The sequence below is a fragment of the Phodopus roborovskii genome, unplaced genomic scaffold, assembly GCF_943737965.1.
Source record: "Phodopus roborovskii unplaced genomic scaffold, PHOROB, whole genome shotgun sequence".
NCBI classification, from domain to species: Eukaryota; Metazoa; Chordata; class Mammalia; order Rodentia; family Cricetidae; genus Phodopus; species Phodopus roborovskii.
The window spans coordinates 1972730-1994331 of NW_026126517.1; the positions used below are offsets into that span (position 1 = coordinate 1972730).

Here is a 21602-nt window from a genome sequence, read left to right on the forward strand (position 1 = left end):
AGAAATGGAGTGAATGCAAGCCAATGTGATTCTTAATGCTTCTATATAAAATATTTAGCTCCATGTCACATAGTGTCACTATGACCACATCTCTTCAGAAATAGCCAAGTCCATACCAAACTAATAAGCTTTTGTTGTCTTTTCTCATCTCCATCACTAAACATGTTCCTGTAAAATCCTCTGAGTGCATTCAGTACTCTAGTAATAAGCTGTATCATGCAAGAGCCATGATCACAACCTTAAAAACAAAAAACAAAACAAAATAAAACAAACAAACAAACAAAAAAACCCCACTGAGGTTGGAGAAGGAATCAAACCAGAGATTTGATATCTCAAAACCCATAGCTCTAAAAGACAACTCAACTTGGTTAAGAATTTTTTTTTTGTCATGAATAACTGGCTAATTAGGTGTCTAGAAAATGAGACTCTGAACTTAAAAGATGTAGCAAAATCAATTATGAATTGGCTGTCAAACACTTATGAATGCAAGAGAAACTGGTTGAAGTTTTACATAGAAAAGATATAAATACTGCATAATATGTAGTGAATATTTGCACAGTCCCTTTTATCTTTAAAGCATAAAATGCAACTTGCAAATCTGATGCTCCTAATTATGTCTTCTTAGGACACTTTTTGACACAGCTAGCAAAGACTCTCCATGCTTCAGAAGTTCCCACAGTTTAAGGCTTTCCAACAGGCTTGTAGCAAGCATCAGGTTGCCAGAGGCGAATATCAACAATGACCTGGTTGAGTTTCAGCATCCAGAGATCCCGCTCCTCTTTAGTATCTGCAGAGAGCCAGTTCCTGCAAGGGCAAGTAGAGGTCAGCTTCCCTCCCACCATTCCATGCCTCCCATATCCTGTCTAGGAAAACACAAATCTCTAAACAAACCGAGACTTGCTACCTACTTTCCAATTGATGCTAACCAGGAGCCACATGGGGTACTGTCATTGCTCTTGGTCTGGTCAACTAATCATAACTCACACTAAATCCTTAGGGTTTGTTTTTTTTATTTTTTATTTTTTATTTTTATGGAATCTCAGGTCTCATTGACTTCTATACACCCCATATCTATAACCTAGCAACAACCTAATAAATAGACTGTGTCACATTCTAACCTCCATCCCTAATCACAACCTGTTCTTCATTGAAGACTGCCTTCAAGTTTTTCTTGGGCATTTGTGCTGGACAATCTTTTTGCTGACTTGACACAACCAGGATCTCTGGGAAAAGGGAACCTTAAGTGAGAAACCCCTCCATCAGACTGGCCTGTGGAAAAACTCTGTGAGGGCATTTTCTTGATTATGGATTGATGCAGGTAGTCCTGGGTTCTATAAGAAAGCAGGCTGTGCAAGCCACGAGGAACCAGCCAGCAAGCAGCTTTTCTCCATGGCTTCTGTTTTAGATGCTGTTGCTTGCCAAAGTGTTCAGTTTGTTAACCTCCAAAAAGAAGTCTGCAGACTAAGATTAAATCAACTTTGTAAGTAATCTAATTAAATGAGAAACAGTGTTTCTCTGTACAATAGCCCTGGCTGTCCTGGAACTCACTTTGTAGACCAGGCTGTCCTCAAACTCAGAGACCTGCCTGCCTCTGCCTCCTGAGTGCTGAGATTAAAGATGTGTGCCAATACCGCCTGGCTATTGAGGATATTTCTTAATCAAGAGAAATATGCTTGCCTTCTCAACTACACATGGAATCTTCAAGTTTAACCCAAAGATCACCAGCTAACTGCTTGGAGAACAGTCATGACCAACTAAGATTCAACTTGAACAATATACTTTCCTTAATTAAATTCAGTTATTATAGGTTGTTCTCTTACTATTATATGTTCTCATGAGGACTTTACCCCTTTTCAAAGTTGAGGACCATCAATAATATTTTCCATATGCCTAAGAACAAAGCTGGCAACTACTTAGTTGACAGAAACAAGTATGGGACCAGTACATACTTGGTGACACAGAGTGTGTCCCTGCATTGGCTGACAAGGGTCTCTCGGTCGTCTTCTCTTTGTGGTCGGACAGTGATTAATTCCAGAGTGTTTCGTCTTGCACAAAATTCTCTGTTGGCTGGTTCTACCTGATGACTGATACAATTGGCCAGATTTATCCTTCCTACAGGATTCTTTCAAAATAAAATATAAAAAGCATTATAAAAACCAAGCAAGATTATTTGAATCAGTAAGCAGTGCTTAAGTTGGCATAAAGTTTTAAAGAAGCCACTATTTAAAGTTTAATATTAAACAACCAGGGGAAAAAAAAAAAAAAGAAGCATGAAGCATCCAAGCACAGGAAATGGCTTAGCAGCCTGGGACTTCTCTTGGCTTAGGTCGTACACACATCCCTCTCTGTTCAATGAACTTAGCAATCTAGTGGTCACCCTAGGACCTCACTTGCATCAGGCTGCACATACATCTGCTTTAAACAATGGGAATAAGTTCTTCCCTTATCAAACACTTGACAGCAGCCAGATTCTATTCACGTACAAAGGAACGCAATGCATGAATTACAGGCAATGGACTGATCAGGCCCACTTGGTTGTGGGTGCATGCTCAATAATATAAATCTATGTTCCCATGTAAACTTTTAGGAAATAATGTCTTATGATTATATATACATATGCATATATACATGTGCACACATTTGACTATGCATTCTCACACAGAATATGCACATCCAAAAACATTGTACATCACCAAAAATAATATCGAAAAATTCATTTTAAATAATAGAAAGTTCCTCAAAGTTTTAAAAAAATAGAATTACCATATGGTCCATTATAGTACTATTATAGTGACAGTTCTCAACCTGTGGGTCTCAACCCCTTAGGAGATTAAGTGATCCTTTCCCAAGACCATCCTGCATATCAGATATTTATAAAATGATTCATAACAGTAGCAAAATTACCCTTATGAAGTTGCAATGAAATAATTTTTGGTTGCGGAGGGGTCACCACAACATGAGGTCCAAGATTTAGGAAGGTTGAAAACTACTGCAGTAAGATTAGTGAGGTTGCTGTAGAAATAAAACCTCATTGTGTATCAAAGATATCTCATTGAAGGATTATTCACAATAGTTACAATATGGGAAAAACCTAAGGGTCCATCAAAATACAAATTTTAAAAATCTTTGGCATACATATACAATGGGTTATTGTTCTCCACAGTCAGCCAAGTGGTGGTGGTGCATGCCTTTAATTCCAGATCTCAGGAGGCAGAGGCAAGAGGATCTCTTTGAGTTTGAGGCCAGCTTGGTCTACAGAGTGCATTCCAGGATAACCAGGACTGTTTGTTATACAGAGAAACCCTGTCTCGAAAAACAAAAACAAAATGAAAAGAAAGGAAGGAAGGAAGGGTGAAAGGAAGGAAGGAATAAAGAAAGAAAACCGCATGTTGTGATCTGTGAAGGATGAACAAGAATGAAATACAGTAGCTGAAATAAATCCCAAGAACCAGCTACGCCACTCCTTGGCATGTGCCCACAGGACTTCCAACTCCACAGCCTATCCAGACACTTGCTCAGACAGATTCACTGCTTTAATTCACAATAGCTAGGAAATGGAAACAACATAAATACCCTTTAACTGATGAATGGATAATGAAAACGTGGTACACACATACTATTCAATTGTAAAGAAAATGAAATAATCAACTAAGCCATGTATTTGTTAAAATATGCAAGCAAATAAACAAGAACTAAAAAGTATGGTGCTGTGAAAAGAAAATGAAACATAAAAAGTAAGACTGAAACTAGGAGCTTATTGTGCTAAATATATTCATGTTTAGTGGAGAAAGTATTATAACCATTCAATGATGATGGTACAACCAGTTGTCCAGATAGGGAGAAAAATCAATTCTAGTTAAGTTAAACTTCATGATTTTCATGATTTTAGGAGGAGGTATAAGAGAAATTTTTCTGACTATAAGATAAGGGTGGGCTTTGTTTTTTTTTTTTTTTTGTTTGTTTGTTAAGATAAAGAGTACAAACAAGCTATGTAACAGATTGACAGATCTGATTTCCTTAATAGTAAAAGTTATTTGTGAAAAAGACTTAGAAAAGCTAAAAGATAAGTCAAACCAAAAACTACTAAAATGTAATTTCAATTTGCCAAAAAAAAAAAAAAAAAAAAAAAAGAAGGAAGAAGGAGAAGAAGAAGAAGAAGAAGAAGAAGAAGAAGCAGCTAAAAAGTAGATAAAGTTAGTGCCAATATGGTGGTACCTGCATGCAATCCCAGAGCTTGAAAATCAGAAGCAGGAGGTAGAATCTGGAGGGTTTCAAGTTCTGGAACTCACTGGGTCACAAGCAAGACCCTGGCTTAGTGGTTAAGAGAACTCACTGTTCTTGCAGATGACCCAGGTTCCATTCCCAAAACCCACATAATGGCTCACAACTATCTATACTCCAGTTGCAGGAGGATCTTACTGGTATCCAGGGGCATTAGGCACACATGTGTTACATGTAGGCAACACACTCATACACATACAATAAAAATGAAGCTTTTCTAAAAATTAATAATTTTAATGACTATAATATGCTATTTGGTATAATGTAATGCTGTTTAGCAATTATTAAAAACATTACAAGTATGTCTACTGCTTTAGAAGATGTCTGGAATTTTTCTGAAATAAAAAATAATTATAAAAGTGCTTGTTTTTGTTTGAAAAAGACAATTCCATAAAAAGACTCTGGGGGATCCAAGTTAGCAGTACCAGTGTGTGAACTAAATAAGGCTGTGGGCTCAGTCTCCAGCACTAGTGGGGGAGGTGGGAAATAGGAGAGCAAGGGAAATGACTCACACATGTATATATAATTACTATTATATATTTTTAGCTGTAGATAACCAAAACATGAACAGTTATTTGTTAATACACACTCAAGGGGTGGGGGTAGGTAGAACACCACAAAAACCCAGCAGGCCTTCTACCACTGACTACAGTTGTGTTAATTACCTTTCGCCTCTCATCATCTGGGTAAGTCCAGTAGGAGATACAGTTTCCAGAGAGAACACACCATCTTCGATGCCAGGCACCAAATCCACTAACGTCTTCAAATATAGTCTGGAAGTCAATTGAAACACTGACATCAGAAGACTGAAGAACATTGTCCTTATCTGTGACAATTTTATGTGAAAATTTATTTGAATGAGTTTATTGTGTCTTTTACTTCAGTAATGAAAGTCAGATTGTCAGAAAGTCAGAAAGTGCAAAAATGCACTTAAGAATATCTAGATTGAGCTGAGCACGGTGTTTGTGATTACTGTGAGTTCAAAGTCAGCCAGAGCCATACAGAAAAACTTCACATACACAATTGATAGTGAAAGTGCAGACTTCAATGTGCAGTAGCACACCTTCCAAATGGCTGTCTTAACTACACAGAAGTTCACTGGGATGCACAGGGACGTGGGGGGTCTCACTATGTGATTTTTTTTTTTTTATTTTCAAGTTCTTTATAGTGAATTTTTAATTATTTTTTAAAAAGACAGAGACAGGTAGATCCCTGTGAGTTCAAGACCAAGCTGGTCTACATAGTGAGTTCCAGGATGACCAGGTCTATGTAAAACAAACACTGCCTTAAAAATAAATAATAATAATAATAACAACAACAACAATAAAAGCAACCAAACAAAAAATACTAGAGAGTAATGGCAAAATTGAGATGGCCAATGTAAATCTTTGTGAAATGTTGCCAACAACTCTAGGTGACTGCCATGTATCACAGTAAAATGTAGAAAGAAACCCACCACTTCTGTTTCAAGTGTCAGAAAGGGAAGCAGGTTTATTCCCTTTCTCAGCAGATTCCTGATCCTGCCACCCAGCTTCTGCAAGGTTAGGGTCAATCTGAGCATTCTCCTGCCTTTTCCCTTCTCACTCCCTGCAGATAAATCACTAGGACCTGCCCATCATCTGCCCATGCTTGCCTTCAGCCGCAGCTGTGGTCTCTCCTCTCTCATATGGAGTGGCAGACTTAGTGAGCTGCCCCTTTCAAGTCACCAGTCTCTAAACTACCCTCTCCACATCAGTCAGTCATTTCCCTAACCTAAAATGTGGTTACTTTCATCTCTTAAAACCCTACAATAGTCCCTCACTTGGCTTCAGAATAAAGTCCAATTTCTGTAAAATACTTGATCCATTTCTCTAACTATACAGTCTCTTCATTCCCCACCTCTATATCCAGGCTAAGCTCTTACTATCCTGAAATATTCAGCACTCTCTCCTCTTCTCTCTGGGTTGGGGTAAGAGAGGGAAGGGATAACCAGGACACTGTTCCACTTACCAGCAGCATTTCTCTCCTTCCCTTCTGCTGACTTACTAAGCTCAGCTCAGAGCAGTGTGCCTTATGCTTTCTCTTGTGATGCAAGGCACTTGTTGACTCACTTCCTTCATAATAAAGTACAAGCTCCTCCTGGGCCAGCAAGATGGCTTAATGGATAAGGGCACTTACAGCCAGCCTTATGACTTAGGTTTGATTCCAGAACCCACAAAGTACAGAGAACTTTCTGCAAGTTGTCCTCTGACTTCCACAAACACATTGTGGCACATATGTGCACCTCCCAAATAATTAATATAATTAAAAATTTTAAAGCTCCTGCAAGTGGAGAGATCCTTGTCTGTGTGTAATTATATCCCAGCACCAGCACAGTGAGTGGCTTAGAGGGAATTGCAACAAATCCTTACAAAACCAATTTATCAGGTAGTCACATAGGCATTTCTTCCTATAGAAGACAGAAGAGAAGGTACCGAAGAAAGAGAATGGTACTCACTAGGAAACCTTTCTCCTCAACACTTGAATTCACTTGACAGCTGATTTTTAAACAGATATGACCTTCCAAAGGAGATAAGAAAGGTACCTGTGAAGAAAAAGGGGAATTATTTGTAAAATCGTTTCAGAGTGTAATCTTTCTTCATAAACCATGAACACAGAATACCATACCCTGAAAATTAATCACATTCTAAAGTTGAAGTATAAAAGAGCAACGGAAACTTTTAAAGAATACATTTATTCAAAGTAGAGTTTTACAAAAACCAAAGCTCAAAACTCCAAATTAATGAGAAAAGAAAGATGTGAGAATAAGAGCTGGGGACTCCTTTATCATGAGAAGACACTCAGGAGAACCCTGGATAGACCAACTGCTTACACCTATAATGCAGCATTACTTAGCAATAAAAGAAAAATGAAACATAGGAAAGGGAAAGCCAATCCTTAAATCTGTATGAAATTGCAAGGGACTATAAATACTCAAAATAATCAAAAGAACATTTGGATGCATCATACTTCCCAGTTTATGAATTAGTTCAAAGCTTAACTAATGGAAATAGCATCATAGCAGCAGAGAGACAGACACACAGGCAAATGGAGCAGAACTCGGGGTCAAGAAAGGGCTGAGGATGCCGGTAAGGCTGAGACGGTTGTAGCATGTACAAGGCCCTGACTCAGTGTGCCGCCTGTAAACAGGGACCAGAGATAAGCACATTTCGACACACAATTACTTTTTTGTTGCTCTTTGCCAATTAATTTTTGAAAATCGTGCCAAGACTATTCGAAGAAATAGAGCAGTCTTGAACAAATGGTATTGAGAAAACTGGAAATTCACATGCAAAAGAGTAAGTCTAGTGTCTTCGCTGGGTTCCTATTGCTTATGATAAAAGCAACTTGGAAGGAAATAAGATGTATTTCCCAGTCACAGTCCATCACTGAGGGAAGTTAGGGCAGGACCTGGAGGCAGGAGCTGATGTGGATGCCATGGAAGAGTGCAGCTTACTAGCTTGCTTCTGTCTATACACCCCAGGACCAGCCGCTTAGTAGTGTCACTGCCCACAAGCCAATCTGGTGGAAGTACTTTCTCAACTGAGGTTTCTTAATCTCAAATGTGTCAAGTTAAAAGAAAAGAAAACAAAAAACACACCACAAAGAAGGACAGCTGGGCCTCACTTCCTAACATACATAAAAGTTAACCCAGAATAGATTATGACTTAAATATGAGAGCTAGTATCAGCAAAATACCTTAGAAATAAAATTTCATGATCATAGATATGGCAAAAGCACAAGTAACATGAAAATAAAATAGTCTCATCAAAATTTAAAACCTTTCAGAAAAGAGGTTCTTCAGAAATTAAGAACAAAGTACAGAGACTCATAACTGATCAAAATACAGAGGATAACGACTATAGAATGAAGAAGGGTGCAATAATATAACAGAGAAAGGGAGCGGTGTGGGATGTGCTAACACCAGGGATCATGAGAGGTCACTGCAATCCTGAACTCACAACATCTGTGATTACCAGTTCAGGAACTCTGCAAGATTAGGCCAGTCAACATTCTGTCATGGAAAGGAGTAACAGTTGATGGCGGAGGGAAAAAAGATTTCTTCAGTGATGCAGTCACAAAAGGGGCTCATGTTTTTAGGGTGAATGGACATGTATGAAAAAACAAACTAAAATGCACTAATATGGGTATTAATATGTTAACAAAAACATTTAAAAACAACATAATTATAGTCAAGAGCAGTGGCACCAATTTAATCCAGGCAGTGGGAGGTGGAGACAGGGCTAGAGGTCAAGACCATTCTCAGGTACATAGCAAATTCAAGGCCAGCCTGGCTACCTGAGGCTCTGCCTCAAAACAATACAATAAACAAACAGGGCCACCAAGATGGCTTACTGGGTAAGCCTTAAACCTAAATTTCATCCCCAGGACCCACACAAGGAAAGGAGAGATTGTCCTTAAACTTACATGTAAGTGCTATAAGCATGCACAAGCACACACACAAAGTAAATAAATACAATTTTTTAAAAAAGGACTCTCATGACACCATGATCACTCTTCTCAGCACGAGACAAAGGAATTGGTTCTCAAAGTCATACCTGCACTACTCACAAAAGCTGAGAAGCAAAAACAACATGTCAAAGTTTACATGTGTGTAATACTTGGAAAAGCCAAAGAACTCAACAACAAAAAAGCCAAAAGCCAAAACTCAATGCAAATTAGACTCACAAGAAAGGTGGTTGTGGTGGCTCAAACTCACAATCCTAGCAGGAGGAATGCCTCAAATGAGGGCAGAGCCTGTCTCAAACCAGCAAGCCATGTCACAGCTCCTAGGAAGGGTATGGTATGTCTTAAAAGGAAAACCCTTGTGCAGGGGCCATGCTCATCTTCTCTGTATCATTCCAGGGTTAGTATGGGGTGGGGGTTGAGGGGTAAGAGGAGTAGGGGTAGGAAGTGGGAGGAGAGGAGGGAGGGGAAGCTGTGGTTGGCATGTAAAATAAATTTTAAAAAAATGAAAAACAGAGAAAAAAGTTAAAAAGAAAATCCCCGGGAAGTGGAACCTCATATTATTGTGGCTCTTCATAAGGATAAGTGAAATCATCATTATGTCTCCCCAGTCATGTTCCAAAGCTGGTTTCATGTTCATAGGCCCAAAAACTTGAAAAGAGCATTCATACTATTACATGCACACACAACCACAGAAGCAAGCCAAAATACAATAGGATTTAAGATAATTTAACTTGTCCAAGCACAGGCTAATGTAATGTTTATGGAAGGGAGGGCCAAGCCAAGCTTAGTAGCTTTAGGTATCTTAAGTGATTTTTCAATTTATGATGAAATTAACAGGATATGAACTCATTTCAAGTTAAGAAGCATCTATTGACAATACAAATAAACACACAATTGAAACAGGGACCCAAATGGACTCAAAAAAATTAAAATTTACCCATGAACCTCAAGATGATGGAGGCAAAGGCTACCTCTGGCCCTAGTGGGGGCTGCCTCCTCAAAAGGAATTCAGAAACTTTCTCACAAATTAACATATGCATATTTCCAGGGTTTTTGTTCATTTTTTTCTATAAAAATTTAACATGCCATAGGAAGTGCTATTTTCCCCAGCTAGACCAAGCTATAAATAAATCTACTGTTCCCTTGCTAATTTCTGTTGCTAATTTTTCCTGAAATAGAGGGAAAACTAAAGTGTAGGGACCCACATGCCATCTACAACCACTTCCTTCTCTCTCACACACACAATTTCATCCAGGAGAACAAAAGGGACCTGACAATGATTACCCTGTGGATTATATACTCATTTTTTAAGCTGCTCTAAAGTACACATAACACTGAACTCTGTTCATGGTAACAGTCATCCTATGCTTGTGTCATTTTACTTTGGGGCAGATTTCTAAAACTATGGGGTCCATACTAAAGTCAGTCAGCCTGATGTTGGACAGAAATAGGCTTAGACTTAACAATGAAAGCCAATACAGAACTCTAGCTGCAGGAGTGATGTTTAGTCTCTATACAAAGACGGTACAAATCATATCCCACTGCACAATGTGACTCTTCACTCTTGAAATGCTCTTGATCACAACAGATATAGTAATCTTAGACAAACATATACCCTCAAATTATTCCCAATTCTGTTTACTAAATTTATCCTACTGTATGTTTGACAGATTTAAGATGAAAAGGACCTGGGGCAGCTGTAGTCTCCTATTCCTGTAGTTCCAGCATTCAGGTGGCTGAGGCCAGAGGATTGCAACAATTGGAGGTCAGTTTAGACTACAACTGACCAAGATTCATGACTTAAGCGCTAGAATTCAGCCTTTAAATTAAGTTTCAGCTCAAATAACAGAGAAATCTACCACCTGTGGACCTAACTCCCTCTTCGTGACCTCTGCAGGAACCAGGTAAGCACATGGTACACATACATACATGTAGCCAAAATACTCATACACATAAAGACAATTTTAAAATATCATACCAATAGTTCATTTAGTACACCAGAAGTCAAATGTAGAATAATTTTAGTCTTAAACACAGCTATTAATTTTCTATTCTAACTTGTATGCAAAAATAATATGAAAGTGAATATAGATTTCCAAAGAATGTAAAATGTTGGCTGGGAATGTAGCTCAGTTGATAGAGTGCTTGCCTAGCATTTAGGAAGCCCTAGGTTTCATTCCTAGCATCCAATATTCAGCCAAGAAGACCAATGGCTATGACCCCAGAATTTGGAAGGCTGCTTGATCACAAGTTGAAGGTCATCTCTGGCTACATAGAAGTTCAAATTCAGCCATTGATAAATGAAAACTTGTCTTAAAAAAAAAAAAAAAATAAAAAAGCCAAGTGTTGGTGGTATACATTTTAATCCCAGCACTGGGGAAGCAGAAGCAGGCAGATCTCTGAGTCCAGCCTGGTCTACAAAGCAAGCTCCAGAATAGCTAAAGCCGCTACACAGAGAACCCATGTCTCAAAAAATAAAATAGAACAAACAAAAACAAAAACCCACTACAACAAAAAAGAATCACAGAATAGAAGAAACTATGTATATAGAAAATTCTAAAGCAAACCTATAGAGAAATAAAATTGAGACATTCTAAAGAAAACTATAAAGAATTATGAAATTAAAGAAAAAGATGCCCATCTATAAGAGTACAAAGGATGAATTTTTTGTCTCTACATATATATTGTTAATTATTCAAGTAAACCAAAAATATACAAGAATGATTATAGAAACAAACACACATGAACCAAAAATCAAGGGTTGGTTATTGTTTTGAAAAGGACATTAGGGTTTTGTATTATTAAATTCACTCATCAGAACGTCTACTTAACCAGCAGCTTTAACATAACATGATTATGAAGTCATAAGACAGAAAGAAAATGATTTCTTAAGCACATTGATTTTAAGTAAAGAAAATAAAGCAACCTTTTCCTGGAACAAATAGCCCAGTAGCTCCTGCTCTCTTACATCAAAATTTATCTAAATAAACAAAAAAGAAAAAACAAAAGATCCAGAGTCACTCGATGTGCTAAAACTAATTGGATTACTAAGTAAAAGTTACATACAATTTTAGATATTAGCATGTTAAAATAATTTTTGTGTTAACAGTAGTCAAAACGAAAACATACATGGTCAGCAATTGTCTATCAATCAAAAATAATATTTTTATAGTTCTAATGTTAGGCTGGCTTGTATTAGTCTAATATTCCCTAATATTTGCTAGGAATTAAGAAGTTACCAGCTGAGCATGCATGAGACCTGGAGTTTCCTCCAGGGCTCCTAGAGGAGGAACAAGCTGCAGAATGACAGAAACCAAGCCTCATCTTCACACAGTTTCACCTCTGTGTTCTGACTAGAGAATCTCTAGTATAAGATACCCAGAGACTGCATGCTCTCTCCACATGGAGGATTTTTTTTAGCAGTGGGTCTGAATGTCAATAGTGACTACTAAAGATGGAGAAGGACATAGGAAAGGGATGGAGAGGAGGGAGGCTGAAGGCCAATCACAATCAGGCTAGGCATCATAACCCATGCTGCTGGTAGTCTCAGAAATTCAGAGGTAGAAACAGGAAGATCAAGAGTTCTGGGTCAGCCTTGGCTACACATAACAAGATTGGGGATGGCCTGGGCTATGAGACCTTAACTCAAAACAACAACAACAACAAAAAAACTCCACTATAAAACAAAAAACAGGAAAAAAATTTCTACAATTAGAAGGAATAAATTCCAGTGTCCACATCACAGTGGGAGGATTATATTCATATTAACCTATTATGTATTTTAGGAAAAACCAAGACAGAAGCTCAAAAGTTCTAAACAATAAGGAATAAAGAAATAGGAATTCTAATTATCTTGACTGGATCAGTACACTGTGTACATGTGTGTTAAAATAAATATGCAAATTACTACATGTCAATACAAAAATTTTAATTAAGATTTAAAAATTCTATTTTAAAAAAAATCTGTATTTTAAAAAACAATTACTATATTATGTATCAGGAATCAACCTAAGAAAGTTCACCTCCAATCTCTCACTCCCAACCATAGTCTCATTAGCTATTTAAATGCTTATTTACCTTGAACTATGGTGAAAAGCACTCTATAGTGATAAAATGTAGATCTGAAGTTTGAAGCATTACATTTAGGAAGGAAGTATAGGAAAGAAATCTCCTAAGTTAAAAAGATATGACTGACACATGCCTATAATTCCAACAAAGAGAGGTTAAGGCAGGAGGACCAAGAAAGTTCAAGGCTAGCCTGGACTATATATACAACAAGTTTCAGGCTAGCCTCAATGACACAGCAAGACCTTGTCCTATAAAATATAAAAACTGAAATCTGTAACATATTGAATTATTTAAAAATATAAACATCTAAATGCAAGGTATAATGTTAGTCAGAACTGCCACAAAAAGCAGTATAGACTGAAGATTTAAATATATTAATATACAAAACACTCCCAACATATATCACTCATGAATACCTCTAGCTATTAAAATGTATAATTCTAAGAATGTGTATTTCAGCCAATGATTTCAAACGTCTGAAAATATTATTTTGGAATTTCTATACACTAATGTTTTTAAGTGAAATACAATCATAAGTACAGCTGAGTTACCTTGTCCAAAGCAAACTTAGTGTCTCCGACAGAAGATAATGACAGTGTGTGAGATCCAACAAGCACAAAGTTGCTGGTACGCACAGCACTGAGACCTCCTGGACTGGCCATAACTGTAAATAAATGAAGCAAAATTTAATTCAGATTGGCTTTCTTAGGTTTGAATAGGAATGGCCCCATAGGCTCGTGCTTCATTGCTTAGTCTTCAGTTGATAAATCAATTGGGAAGAATTAGGTGTGGCTTTGGCAGAATAGCCTTGCTGCACCACTTCATTGGAGATGTGTTATTGGGGGTAGGCTTTGAGGTTTCAAAAGTCCATGCCAAACCTAGTCTCAATTTCTCTCACTCTCTCCAGCAACAACCCCCCCCCCCCGGCCACCCACCCAAAGGCCTGTGGATCAGAGTATAAAGCACTCAACTATTGCCTGTCTGGTTCCCACCATGACCATGATAATCTCACTCTCTGAAACTGTAAGAATCCTCCACAATGAAATGCTTTCTTTTCTAAGCATTGCTTTGGTCATGGTGTCTCTTCACATCAACACAACAGAACAGTGATTAAGACACTGTAACAAGTAATGACTTCTTACCATCCTCATGAATGAAATCAAACTGCCAGAGAATATGTCTCATTTTCACTTTCTTTCTTTTGTCTTTTGAGACAGGGATGCATCCCTTCATCCAGGCATGGCTGAACTACCAGTTAGCTGAGAATGGCCGTGAGAGCACAGCAATCCTCGCATGCTTCAGCTTTTCTGCTATCAAGATCACTCACAGTGCCCATGCCCAATGTTCTACAGTTTTACTTTAGTGTGTGTGCGTACACAATCACATGAAAATCAAGAGAACAATTCTTTCCTGCCTTGTTGTGGCATCCCAGGATCAAACTCAGATCTTAAGGCCTACATACAAGAATCTACCTGCTCAGCCACAACCATACTGTCTCTACTTTAAGTATGGAGGAAAAACAAAGAACACGTTTTCCTAACAAAATAAAACTATTTAGGAGATTATTTCTACATAAATAAAGCAATTTCCCTGTTAAAAAAAAAATACAGAAAAGTTAGCCAGGTACATAGATGGCTCAGTAGGTGAAGGCATTTGCCAACCCAAACCTAGCCTAAGTTCAATCCCTGAACCCCATATGTCAAAGAAGAGAACCTACTGACTTACACGTGTGCAAGTGTACACAGACACATACCAGTAAATAAAAGGTCAAGAACTATGGAAAAGGCTCCCTGAATATTGATAGTCCTGAGTGACCTTCGTAACACAGATCTTTGTTAACTCTCTTGTGCCATAGGCAAGAGAACAACCACAGGGGGTAAATGAGGCCATCACAATCCCCTTTGAAAACTTGAGCCTAAATTCATTTTAGAGGACTTTCCTTGTTCACTAGCAGCCCTGTTCCCAGGAACCTACCTAGAGAGATGCTTTGTTGACATATTATAATGCTAGTTGAAATTGGTAAAGTTAAAAGAAGCAAACTCCATGGCGTTGATAACAGAAAAAGAGAAGTAGGGCTGAATAATAACACTACATGCTTAAACTATTAAGTGACAAGTACTGACTGCTGCAATCAGGGAAAAGGGGAGGGGGGAAGCAAAAACCAAAACAACCCTAGTGATTAGCTCAGATTGCTGTCTAACAAGGTTATAAAATAAGACTACATGGTTTCCTGGCCAGTAATATATGTTGCTTTAAAAAGTCCATGTAGGAAATGTTTTCCCATGGATGGAAAAATGTTCTTGCAGGACTAGAGGACAGTTCCCAGCACTTATTATGGGGTGGCTCACAACTGCCTTTAACCCTAGTTACAGGAAATCCAACACCCTCTTCTGGCCTCCATAGGCACCTGCATTGGACAGGAAGAAGAAGCGGTTCAGTAGTTTAGAGCACTGGATCTTCTTAAAACAGAAAATATTTTCCCAAAGCAAATCAAGGAAAGAATGTGTATATATGTGTGGATGGTTGAATATATTTATAAAGGTATGTACCTGTTAAATTTAATTATTCCAAAGTTTCAAATAGTTTAGATCCACTCACCTGAAGAATGAAGGTTGCTTTTCTAACAACAACAACAACAAAAAAAAAGGTGAAGAAGATACATTAATTTTCTATTATTTAGTACACAAATTTAAATGTTAAGTACAAAATTTTAACACAAGGACTAGTTGAGAAAACATATTAATAATTAACAATCGATAATTATACATCAATAATTATACTACATAAGTAGCAAAATTAACATGTCTTTATCTTGTGAAAGCCCACTTCTGCCTCTTGGGTAATGGGACCTATTAATATATTTTAAAGATTTCTATAGTATTAAAGGTTTAAAGCTGATTTGTCAATTTGTAGTCTTATTAAAAATGTACATTTATCAAGAGGATTTAATTTTTGTAAATTTTACTTACTGAAGTTATAGATGTAAGAAGTCTCTTTGGGGTAATGGCCTGTAAGAGAGAGAAAATTCAGCACATTTCTATTAAATATTGTGATTCAGAGCTGAAAAATGAATGTTCTTAGAAAATAACTGTTAAATATAAACAGACAATACTTAACTCCTTTATCAAGGTTTTTTCAAATACTGTTATTCTCTTTGAAAGTAGAGCCAAATTTTTTTTTAAAGTTTTCTCTCTTCCCACCCAACAAAAAAGAGAGAATAAAGCAAGACTTAAAAGCTGAAGACAAAAAAAATTTATTTCTTGATTTTCAAGACAAGGTTTCTCTGCTGGACTACAACTCAGATATGTGCCTGCCACTGACTCCCAAGTGCTGGGATTAAAGGCATGAGCCACCACTGCCCAGCCAGAAAAAATTCCTAATGACTTAGGAAGCAAACAAGAGAGCAATTTCAGAAAGGTGGGAACCAAGACCCTAACAATCCTATTTCTCTACCCTAGACTTTGTAGACAGTAGCACAAAGGAAAGCTGAAGCCGCTGTACACTCAATTTTTAATTCAGAATAAGATACTCTGTGTGTATTAGAAGGGCCCTGATTACACTTGTCATGATCACGTCTATACATTTACACTCTACAGTCATACCCATTTAATGCAGTAAATAGAAATGTGGGGCCTACAACTGATTTTTAAAAAATCTCAAAAAAAAAAAAAAAAAAATCACTGAAACTTGTAATTAAAACTAAAATGATGTTGTTGGCTCGAATAGGAATGGCCCTCATAGGCTCATAGATTTGAATGCTTGGTCACCAGGGAGTGGCACTATTAGGTGTGGCCTTGTTGGAAAAGTGTGGCCTTGCTGAAGGAAGTGTGCCACTGGGGATGGACTTTGAAGTTTCAGAAGCTCAAGCCAGGTCCAGTGTCTGTCTGTCTTCTTTTCCTCTCCTTGTTATTTGCTAATCCAAATGTAGAACTCTCAGCTCTCTCTCTAGTACCATGTCTGCCTGCCATGTTTCCCACTATTTATCAATAGACTAAACCTCAGTAAGCCAGTTCCAATTAGATGCTTTCCTTTATAAGCACTGTGTGGTCACGTGTCTCTTCACAGCAACAGAACATAGACTTAGATGACATTGTTACTATAGTGCTTTTCTTAGGTCTCTGTAATTCTCACCTTGGACTTCAACGCTTTCTTCTTCTTATCAGGGCCTGATGAATCTTTCTTTTGTACCTACACACAAATCCAAAACATAACTACCTTAAAATCTAATATTAGTAAGGGAATACATTATTGTTTATTACAGAAAGTTTTTTAACTGCTTACCAAGCTGTAAACTTCAACATTTATTTCAAAGTCATTAGAAACATCATGCCTGAAAAAGAGTATTAAATAAAACTGTAATCAAAACCTAAGTTATGCCTTTAAAAATATTGTACAAACACTTGCTACAAGACTCAAAGTAAAAGACTCCATTATATATTTTAAAAGCACAAAAAAAGCTGGCAAGAATAATAAAAAATTGTAAGAACAAAATTTTTTCTGAAATTTGTGTTATAAAAATCAAGTCAATTGTAATAATAAAGTAAGGCCAGTGAGATAAAACTGCTTGCAACCAAGCCTGAATGAACACTTGAGCTCTATCCCAAGACCCACAGGGCAGAAGATTCCTAACAAGCTCTCCTTCTGCCTCCCTCATACATGTGCTGTTACACGCAGGCAATTTTAGAAGTTTATAGAATAAATAATAGTAATAATAAAAGCAGATTTTTCAAATTAAATTTTGACTGCAATTTTAAAATATATAGTTGATACTAATTATCTTTTTTGTTGATAATGAAATATTATTATAGTTGGGCAGGGTGGTATACACCTTTAATTTCGGCACTTGGAAGACAGACAGACAGATCTCAGAGTTTGAGGCCAGCCTGGTCTACAGAACAAGTTCCACAATAGCCAGGGCTGCAAGGAGAAACCCTGTATCAAAAACATAAAAAAATTAATATTATTATATGATTTAAAGCATTCATAAAAAATGGTGTAAAATACTGAAGCACTATATGTACTGCATATCTATAGTCAAAAAAAGTATCAGTGAAGGAAATAAATCAGAAAAAAGACTAAAACTAAATAACTGAAAATTGGGTTATCTGTTCATATTTAAAGAATAACAGGCTCAAAAGATGGCTCAGAAGCTAAAGGGGCTTGCTGCACAAGCCTAGCAACCCAAGTTCAATACCCAGAGCTTACATAAAGGCAGAAGTAGAGAACAGATTCTACAGTTATCTTCTGATTTCTACATATGCACCTACATCTTGCAAGTACACACACACACACACACACACACACACACACACACACACACAGATGATAATCATAAATAACTTTTTGAAGATTTACGTGTAGGGGAGTCTTGCCTACGTGCATGTCTTGTGTATCACATGAGGGCAGTGGCTGCAGAAGCTAGAGGGCACCTTGGGAACTAGAGCCACAGATTTCTGTGAGCTGCCATGAGGATATTCGGAACTAAACCTGGTTCTTTGTAAGACTAGCCATTGTTCTCAACCACTGAGCCATTTGCTCCAGCACCTTATAAATAAATTTAAAAGAAGAAGAAAAAAAAAAGAGAGAGAGAGAGAAAAGAAAAAAAAAATTGGAGAAGGTGCTCACATGGGCCTGTCTCTTCCTGAGACACTGGCAGCTGATGGTTATCCGGGTGGGGGAGGACATGGGACATTTCTTTCAGTAGGCCAAACACTGATAAGGTGCCCATGCTACTGTAAGTAACTCCTTGGTCCTAATTTAAACTCAATAAATAAAATAGACAAAGTGAGGGCATGGGCTCTCTAGCATATTGGTAGAGCACTTGCCTAACACCCAAGGCCCAAGGTCTAATTTTCAATACTACTAAAAAGAAAAAACAAAGGACTGAAAGTAGATGGGAGACTATTGAGGAGAACAAAGGGACCAGTATGAGTCAGATGAGACAAGAGAAGGTAGTGGGGAGTTAATATAACCATAAATATTATATATGTGGGTATGAAAATGTCATGCCATCATGTATAATATGTGCTAATAAAATGTTGCATTAACTATAATAAGTTAGCAAGCAAAAGTAAAGGCATTTTAAATACTATAAAGTTTGAGGCCAAGTGGTGGTGGCATGCCTTTAATCCAGCACTTGGGAGGTAGAGGCAGGGGAATCTCTTTGAGTTCAGGGTCAACCTGGTCTACAGAGTGAATTCCAGTACAGCCAGGGATACACAGAGAAGCCCTGTCTGGAAAAACCAAAAACCAAAACAAAAGAAAAAAAAAAAAAAAAAAAAAAAGGCCAAACACAAACTATAAAAGTTTGGGATATAGTTTGCTAATTAATAGAATGCACATTTAGCATGCACAAAGCTCTGAGTCCCATCCCATGCACTACAATAGATAAAATAAAATAAATATCACTAGAATGCTGAGACTGTCTTAACCCTACTAAAATGTATCTGAACCATAAGATGCTCAATTTACTTACAGAGTAAATGTAGTGGTAAATGTCAGAGCGTCACCACTAAGAGAGTTTGAGGTACTTGCTAATGGTGTGGCAACCATATGTTCAGCTCCAGCTTTTAGCATAATTAAATAGTAGTAATTTGATGCATCTGTAATAAATAACCGCATTGCAAAATTAGCAAAAGAAGATTAAACTTAGCATTCTGGAAGCCCACATTATACAGCAGCTGACCCATATAAAATTTATATTTATAATTTTTAAGATCAGTTTTCTCAAAACAAAAAACTAAAAAAGACACAATCTGATACCTACAGTCCAGGGATAAAAATCAAGTCTCCTAATTACATAAAGCAAAATAACTTCATTCTACATTCCTCACTTTCTGCTATAATCGATTAGGCAGTAGTTAGCATATACCTCCAAAGGGTAATTTTGATTTTGTTTTTTCAAAATTGAGATTTAAAAACCATTAAAGGTACTCAGGGATAATATCTAATAAAAAACATTCACTGTCACTAAGTAACAATATCTCAAAACAAATACTAAATTATCAACTTTTCTATATTATGCTAAAAGCAGACAAAAGGAAAAATTGTAACCTAAGTTAGCTCATTTCTACAATAATATTCACACATTTTCTTCATTTGTTTGTTTGGAAACAGGTACTCCTTCTGCAACCCAGCCTTGAGTTTGAGAAATGTACATTTGCAATCTTCCAAACTGCTGGGATTATAAACACAAGCCACCACATCCAGTGAATTAAAAAGCAATTTTTTTTTTTTTAAAGTCCTAGGGACTGAATTCACGGACTCAAACAAGAAAGGCAACACAGACTACATACAGCCCCACCCCAGTTTCAACTTTGTTTTGAGAAAAACAGGCTTTGAGATTATGACCACTGCAGCAGCTGGGATTACAAATTTGTTCCACCAGGTCTCACTGAAGGCTCAACAACGTAAGAGTCTTCAATCTTACTTTCCCCTAACGTAAAATTCACTTCTCAATCTTTTTGAGACTTCCTTACCACTAAAGTTCTAATTAAATAAAAATGCAAAAGAATCTTAAAATAATTCTTATCTAACATTTCACACATGAGTTTTCTAGAAATTATCCTGCTGCCATATTCTTCTTTACTCACTTTACTCCCAGTTTTCTAGATTAGACAATTTAAAAAGATCACTGTGGTTATCCAATCCAGAAAAGAAAAGGAAAAAAAAGTATATTCACTGCTGGGGAAAAGGATTTCTATTTTTGTTTCCACAGAAAATGAAAAGATGTGGATTCCTTCCAGACTAATGTGGTTTGATCACGACAGACCGCCTGAAACAGAGTACAAGCTGATCCTACATTCCAAACAGCTGAACAAAAAAAACAGCCCTACAGACTACAGCTAGGATATCTGAATCTTCTTCGAATCCCCCAAGACAGTGCCCCTTACCAGCAGGAAGTAGTTTGGAAAGAACGATGCCCAAATTCCAAACTATTGTGTATAAATGTTTGTTTTCATTTAATTGGACTTTGTTATATAAAATTAAATAAAAAATTATATATATATATATATAAAGAAGTATATTCACTGAGCAATTATCACTCATACAACAAATAATTCAAAATTTCCAGAAGATACGTCTAAAATAGGGCAAATTTTAACAAGAATAAAGTAAATAAATTCTTTGAAAAGATCTGGCACGTAGCAAAACTAATAAATGAAAAGCCAATGGTTTACCCTGGCAAGATAACCTAGGAAATAAAGTGATCTACACACTCAAATGGGTTGGTAATCCTATTATGTAAATAATCCTATTATGTAAATTTCCCCTAATTGTTTCATTAAAAGGAACTATCTATACAGTATGAGGAACGAAGACATAAGATGGAAATTTTGCATCGTAATGCATGTCTTCCTCAAACAAATCCAGTCTAGCTGGACTTTACAGTTTTCCATGTGACCCAGCCTCATACCTGGTTTCTGAGCGGTGCTGCAAACAAAATCTGCTTTCAGAGGCAAGCAGATATCTGACAAAGTGACTGATCCTTTGGATGGGACAAATTCACTCTGAGATATGATAGTACCCTTATTCTTCCTCTGAGGACCTTCATTCTTCAGCTTATTCAGCTCATCAATCAGAAGAGCTCTCTTCTCAGCTAAGTAAAAATATGCAAGCAAATATTCCAAATATTAACACAGCAACTGCTCCTAAGAGACAGATCATGAAAGTACACTGAAATGGTAACTGAAGAAAAGAAAAGACAAAATCAGTTACTGTCTCTTTGATGGAACTGTTTGGGTAAAATGTCATCTGGTAGTCTG

At 37.0% G+C, this 21602-nt stretch overlaps 1 protein-coding gene and 1 pseudogene across 1 annotated transcript in view; both read right to left on the reverse strand.

Annotated features, from left to right (window-relative positions):
* Positions 1-316: 316 nt before the first annotated feature.
* Anln (anillin, actin binding protein) overlaps positions 317-21602 on the reverse strand; it is a 51152-nt gene continuing 29866 nt past the window's right edge. The window contains exons 14-25 of the mRNA XM_051196850.1: positions 21254-21436; positions 19313-19439; positions 17119-17167; positions 16969-17025; positions 15807-15845; positions 15436-15457; positions 13389-13501; positions 11696-11749; positions 6758-6844; positions 4947-5054; positions 1950-2122; positions 317-804 (exon numbers count right to left, since the gene is read on the reverse strand). Coding sequence (XP_051052807.1) covers positions 681-804; positions 1950-2122; positions 4947-5054; positions 6758-6844; positions 11696-11749; positions 13389-13501; positions 15436-15457; positions 15807-15845; positions 16969-17025; positions 17119-17167; positions 19313-19439; positions 21254-21436 — 1136 coding nt within the window. The 3' untranslated portion in view covers positions 317-680. The remainder of the gene's footprint in view (positions 805-1949; positions 2123-4946; positions 5055-6757; positions 6845-11695; positions 11750-13388; positions 13502-15435; positions 15458-15806; positions 15846-16968; positions 17026-17118; positions 17168-19312; positions 19440-21253; positions 21437-21602) is intronic.
* On the reverse strand, positions 9095-9176 carry LOC127232048 (uncharacterized; annotated as a pseudogene).